The sequence below is a fragment of the Oncorhynchus keta genome, chromosome 27 (genome assembly GCF_023373465.1).
Source record: "Oncorhynchus keta strain PuntledgeMale-10-30-2019 chromosome 27, Oket_V2, whole genome shotgun sequence".
In the NCBI taxonomy this organism is placed as follows: domain Eukaryota; kingdom Metazoa; phylum Chordata; class Actinopteri; order Salmoniformes; family Salmonidae; genus Oncorhynchus; species Oncorhynchus keta.
The window spans coordinates 37,752,465-37,759,231 of NC_068447.1; the positions used below are offsets into that span (position 1 = coordinate 37,752,465).

The following is a 6,767-nucleotide window of genomic DNA, read 5'->3' on the forward strand; positions in this document are numbered from 1 at the left end:
ATTAGCTCAATTATAGAAGAACTAGAAAGTAGGGATAAGAGAGAAAAGGAGAGTAAAGAATGATGGAGAGCATTAAGTACTTCAGTGCTGCGAGGGTCCTGTTGGGCTATTTGAAAGTGTTTGTCTCATCAGTGTTCTGTATGTGAAAGCAAAATGTTACATTGCATGTAATGAATTAGAGTTGTTGCTTCAAGATAATAGCATGCTTGAGTTTACTGTACAGTTTACACACCTACACGTACAATTCATCTTTCTGTTGGCCTAGTGGCTAGTTTCTCCTTTCTCAATTGGTCTCTGTCTCTCTGTCAGATGATACCATGCCGTTGTCACTGCCAAGCCCGTGCCTCATTGTCTGCTAGCAGCATTGTTATTAGTGTGGGATAGGACTGCCTGTGGAGGTATGGGCGGGCAGACAGGCTCCAGGGAGCAGGCGGCAGGCTGGGTAATTAGTTGCTCCTCAACGCCAGACGGGCACACTGCCGTCACCACCACCGGGAGGTAGAGACGGGCACAGTGCAGTCATCGGGAGGGAGATGGGAAGTGGCATGTCTGTCATAGGGAGCACTGGAACAACCTTTGGTGTGAGAGCTGGTTTCCAACAGTTCCAGAGCATCTGTCACAGTCACACCAATCATCTCGTCTAGCCACCGGCAAGATGGTTACGCGTATTACTCCACCAAACACAGCATGGATTGTTATTAGTTGATCAGAAAGCGTATTATCACTATCGTCTTGTATCATAATTAGGAGTGGTGTTTTACAAAGCCCATTGTCCAGCTGCATTGGGAAGGTTAAAGTGCGAGGGCTGGCTGCGTACAGGGGAAAGCAGTGCTTGGATTACATTACTCATTGGTAATGGCATAATCAAATAATGAAACGTCATTATTGTTGAGTCAGAATTGCTTTAATAAACACTGTGGCCCTACAGCATTAACCTGAACAGTGAGCCTGTTAATTGAATATGCAGCATAGTGTATAGATGAGAAACGAAGGCATCAGAGCTCAGCACAGAGAGGACAAAATGCTGTAGACTAGCTTTAGGAGTATTTTTCACATATTCTCGTTTGTCCTTTATGTGTACCCCAGTGGATCATTGTCTTGACTTGGAGAGAGGGAATGCAGCCCCTGCCTTGAATCCCTTGACCTTTCCATGTGACGTAATGGGTTTTAGAGGAGCCATTTCTGCTGATGTCACATCTCCAGCCCCAGCCATGTGTTTCTGTCTGGAGCGACTGTAGCGACCACGTGATGATGATGACGGACCCCTGGTCTTGTAGGAGCGGCAGAGTAGCTTCCTCTGGTCGCCCCGGGAGATGTACAGGAGGAAGAGGAGGACGGGTACCCCCATGAGGAAGGTCCCGGCAAAGCCTAGCAGGACTCCGTAGACCAGGGGCCACGCCCCGTCCAGTAGACGTCGCTGGTACGGCTGGACAGGAGCCCTCTCCACAACCAGCTCCAGGTCACTCCATATCAGCTCCTTCACTGGTATATTCCTTACTGTCAACCAATTAACAACAGCAGAACAACCAATCAACCACAGCACAACAACAGATCTCAGCCTGCCAACCTTCAACAACAGCACAACATATTCCTTTGCTGACAGTGACAAACACCTACTCAACAAAGGCACGGGAGAGTCCAGACAAATCAGAGGAGTATCAGACACCTGTTTTTTTTGTGTTTTTTTTACTTGGCATACATGCCCATGAGAAAACGTGACTTTTGACAGGTGATAATTGCAACTTAGAAATTTCAGTTGTCCTGGGAAATATTGTTCCTCATCAGTTGATGCTGATGATTAATAATACATTTGATGGCTCACTGCCCAACTAGTGCAACCAAATCTTTTTTTCAGTGACTTTCCTTCACAGTACCGTGTAGAGATTATCTGCAAGGGCTCATACATGACCATCACATTATCTCTATGATACATTATAAACGGGGTGGTTCGAGCCCTGAATTCTGATTGACTGACAGCCATGGTATATGTTTTATCATACCACGGGTATGATAAAACATTTACATGAACTACTCTATTTACGTTGGTGACCAGTTTCTAATAGCAATAATGCACCTTGTGGGTTTATGGTGTATTGCCAATATACCATGGCCAAGGGCTGTATCCAGGCACTTTGCGTTCCATCGTGCATAGGAACAACCCTTAGCCGTGGTATATTGGCCATAAACCAAACCCCCTTGGGCCTTGTTGCTTAATTATGTGTCCATTATCTAGCCTGAGGCTCTATACCTTACCGTGCCTTGCTTGGGGCTTTGGGTCTACATGATGTTCCTCTGTCTCTGACTGGACCAAGGGAGACTCTATGGAGTTGACTCTCTGATGGTACTCCTCCACATACTTCTTCATACTCAGGGTTTTGTCCTGGTTGATATTTTTCCCCACCTCTGGAAGGACATCACAACATTGGCACTGTGAATGGCTACTCAAAATGGCTGATACATACAGTACCAGTCAAACGTTTGGACACCTACTCATTCATGGGTTTTTCTTTATTTAAAAATATATATTTTCTACATTGTAGAATAATAGTGAAGACATCAAAACTATTAAATAACACATGTGGAATCATGTAGTAACCAAAAATAAATCAATATATATTTTATATTTAAGATTCTTCAAAGTAGTCACCCTTTTCCTTTATGACAGATATGCGCGCTCTTGGCATTCTCTCAACCAGCTTCATGAGGTAGTTACCTGGAATGCATTTCAATTAACAGGTGTGCCTTTTTCCCTTCTTAATGCATTTGAGCCAATCAGTTAGTTTATAACCAGGTAGGGGGTGGTATACAGAAGATAGCCCTATTTGGTAAAAGACCAAGTCCGTATTATGGCAAGAGTGGCCAGAGAGATGCCACTCCTCACTAAAAGGCACATGACAGTCCACTTCGAGTTCACCAAAAGGCACCTAAAGGACACTCTGACGAAGAAAATCTGGCACCATCCCTACGGTGAAGCATGGTGGTGGCAGTATCATGCTTGGGGGATGTTTTTCAGTGGCAGGGACTGGGAGAATAATCAGGATCGAGGGAAAGATGAATGGAGCAAAGTAGAGGGAGATCCTTGATGAAAACCTGCTCCAGAGCGCTCAGGACCTCAGACTGGGGCGAAGGTTCACCTTCCAACAGAACAACAACCCTAAGTACATGGCCAAGACAACACAGGAGTGGCTTCGGGACAAGTCTCTGAATGTACTTGAGTGGCCCAGCCAGAGCCCGGACTTGAATCTGATCAAACGAGATGTAACCCGAAAATTGCTGTGCAGCAACGCTCCCCCTCCAACCTGAGCTTGAGTTTATCTTCAGAGAAGAATGGGAGAAACTCTCCTAATACAGGTGTGCCAAGCTTGTAGCATCCTACCCAAGAAGACTCGAGGCTGTGATCGCTGCCAAAGGTGCTTCAACAAAGTAATGGGTAAAGGGTCTGAATACTTATGTAAATGTCATATTTCCTTATGTTATTATAATATATTTTTTAAACCTGTTTTGCTTTGTCATTATGGGGTATTGCGTGTAGATTGATGAGGGGGGGGAAACGATTGAATCCATATTAGAATAAGGCTGTAACGTAACAAAATGTGGCGTCTGAATATTTTCAGAATGCACTGTAGGCGTATCTGGGTTGTTCCAACTTTTGAGAAGTGTAACTTGGTCAAAAAAGAGCACATGTTCAACTTAAAAAACATGAAAAAAACATAAAAACATGTTTTTCCATCTCAAGAGCTTAAATACAAAAATCACTATGTGCCAAATAAAGTAACAGGGTTGATCTCAACAGGGTTGATGATTTAATCAGCCATAAATCCCCTTGTGACAGGAGGAATGGAAGCTTGTGTGTAACAGGGAGGGGAAATTGAATGCAAGTGTCACAAAATGTTGTTATTATTATTGTTCAAACATTTCTAGCCTGTCTGTCTTTGGGTAAGAGGGTTGACATGTTATGCTTGACCCTCTCACTTTTCCACCACAAATTACCAGAAAAGGGCCAAAAATTGTACAACCAGCTCACCAGATTTTATACTATGATTTGACTTTTAGATGTTCGATGTTGCTTTTTAAAATGTCTTTTTAATTAAAGAATAGTTTCATCATATTAAAACGAGAGTTCAGTTCACATAACAGGGTTGACCTTAAAATGAGGGACAGACAAATGAACCACTAATCACATGAATAATAAATAATCATCTTCAGAAATGACTAGGGCTACACAATGATGGTGAAAACTTGGAGACATAAGTGGAATAAATTATTCCTAGAAGACAGAGGATTCATTCAATTTTACAGGCTTTTAAAATGAAATATTGGTGCACAGGGATGAAAAATGCACTCTTTTTGTGGAACGACCCATCTACAGTTTATGCATTGGGAAAGAGAGACCGAGAGAAACCATGGGTAACATGTGTTGGGTGCCCTCCATAAGTTAATGGACTTGAACTAAGCAGGCCTTGGTAAATACAATTAGTTCAGCAATAGAGCAACTGCTCTCACTTTTACTTTAAAAAAGAAAGTAAACAAACAGTCGAAGTTGTTGTGTCAAAGTGGATTTATTCCTAATTGCAATCAGGTCCTGGGTAATTGGTGTTTTGTGTATCCACAGATTCCACACATTCATTCTGATCCAAAAATAAATAGCTTTCATACACTGTATTGACTGAAGGGATGTTCTTGGGCTGTCACGCTTTTGTCATTTCTCTCTGTCTGTCTCTCCCTGCCCCCCTCTCTCGCTCATTCTCTCTCTACCCACCCCCTCTCTCTCCATCTCTGTCTCTCTACCGCTATCTCTCTCTCAATCCCTCTCTTTCGCTCTCTCTACCCCCCTCTTTCTCCGATGATGAAAGGACCAGATGGTTTGTAGTGAATGTGGTGTGAGCTCCACTGAGTCCTCTGTCAGATCATTTACACCTCAGATCAATCGCCACTCGACTGTGGAGTCTCTTCCACACTAGATCACACCACATGCCAGAGACGGACATAGCCAAAATATGCCATTTTTAAATTCAAATTACAGTGGACCTTGTTGTAGTGAATTAAGTATGTAGACAATGTTATTGAAGTCATGAGTAGTAGCCTTGTGCACTGAAATAATGTCAAAATACAATTTTTTCAAGTTAACTTATCGTGTTGTTCTCTGGCAGCTGAATCCCATATCTTTGATGACTGCTATCAATGAGACGTCACCAGTGCTGTGTGCGTGTTTGCGTGAGCACGTGTGTGTGTGTATGCACTGTATCTGTCTGTCTGACCTATGGCAATGTCTGTCCTTCCGATGTGTTGCAGGGCGCGAGACAGCCTGTCGTAGTATGTCTGTTCTCCGTGCTTCAGCAGCCAGTCTGTCAGAGCTGTCCGGCACTGAGCCTCGCTGTTCCTGTCTGATAAACATACAGCATATGGCCCTCAGACAGCAGACCCAGCCACGCTGCTACAGCTAACTAGGGAAAGGTAAACAGAACAGGACATGGGGGAACAGACCGCTCACTCTCCTCTGAGTCCTCACAGACTGGGATAATAAACGATCGCTTTGAATGCCTCACTATAAATATACCCATTATATAGTGTTGAGTTAGAGCAGAGCATTTAGCTAGGACAGCTAGCGAGGCCCTTTTGATTGTTGCGTTGCATCTCAGTACATCAACGTATGTGTAGAAGCACAGCAAATGTATGGTTCAGACCCGGCTGAGTTTGCACAGTGTAACGAATGAGCTTTTGGTTGTGATGTACTGTCAGTGCTGCAGTACCAGTGTCTCTCTTGACTCTCTTCTGGAGGTCCAGTTGGTTGTTCTCCAGTGAGAGATGGTCCAGCTGCTGGAATATGTTCTCCTCTGGGTGGGACAGGGCAGAGAGGAGGTCCTCACACTCCCTTGAGGTCAGCAGCTCCACCAGACGACCCAGCTGGTGAACACCCATGTCCTCCGCCACTGTGGAGGTGTATAGGAGTGGATAGGAGGGCACAGTGTTAACATGAATACCCTTATGCTATGATTGTAATCACTGCTTGTGGCTGTGGCATTACAGGAAGAGGTATGACTAAGGTGTATAGTGCTAAAGCGTCCCAGGAAGGGGAATCACATGATCTCAATTAGTATGTACTGTGTGTGTGATGAGAAACATTTTCCATCTTTTTAAAATAAACCCGTGTAATTCATTTCACACAACAGGTGGAGCAACTGGAAACCCCAGACTCATTAGATGTGAAGATGAGTTTCCGACAGATTAGCACGGTATCAGCTCTGCGGAACATTTTTAGGTTCTCACCTGTGTCTTCCCCCAGGCTCGGGCTCAGTAGGAGCAGAAACAGAAGTGAGGGAGCTCCCATGACGGCCATGATTACTGTAGCAGTGCCCGTTTCCAGTTCACTCACAGTGCAGGAGGTGCTCCCTGGCGGCAGTAGAAGCTATTTTCAAAACACTGCAGTGATCCGGAACTCATAGAGTCATAAGACAACGGAACAGTGAGGAACATTCTCTTTTCTATGTTGGAACTGTTCCAACACCTTGTGAGAGAATGATGTCATTGACTATGTCAGTGGTTATTGGCATTTGGTTTACAACGCTGACAATTAGGCTATTTGTGTGTTTTGGTTTGGTGTCCACCTCCGCATTAGACAGGAAGACCGGCAGTAGACTACTTTACCAATCATATCCCTGCCTGCTTCAGCAATGCCAGCACTCTCCTCCTGTTCTGTGGGTTTTTGTGTGTTTGACAGCCTAGCGCTGCTGTCTCTGTGTACAGTAACATTGTACATGAAAGCCTGT

General features: G+C 44.3%; 1 protein-coding gene across 1 annotated transcript; it reads right to left on the reverse strand.

Annotated features, from left to right (window-relative positions):
- Positions 1 to 1,090: 1,090 nt before the first annotated feature.
- Positions 1,091 to 6,429, reverse strand: LOC127912561 (transmembrane and death domain protein 1-like). Its single transcript, XM_052482593.1, has 5 exons — positions 6,268 to 6,429; positions 5,685 to 5,930; positions 5,259 to 5,384; positions 2,254 to 2,403; positions 1,091 to 1,497 (listed from the first exon to the last, which is right to left on the reverse strand). The coding sequence occupies exons 1-5, from the start codon at positions 6,335 to 6,337 to the stop codon at positions 1,091 to 1,093; spliced, it is 999 nt and encodes a 332-aa protein (XP_052338553.1). The 5' UTR covers positions 6,338 to 6,429.
- Between the last annotated feature and the right edge of the window lie 338 nt (positions 6,430 to 6,767).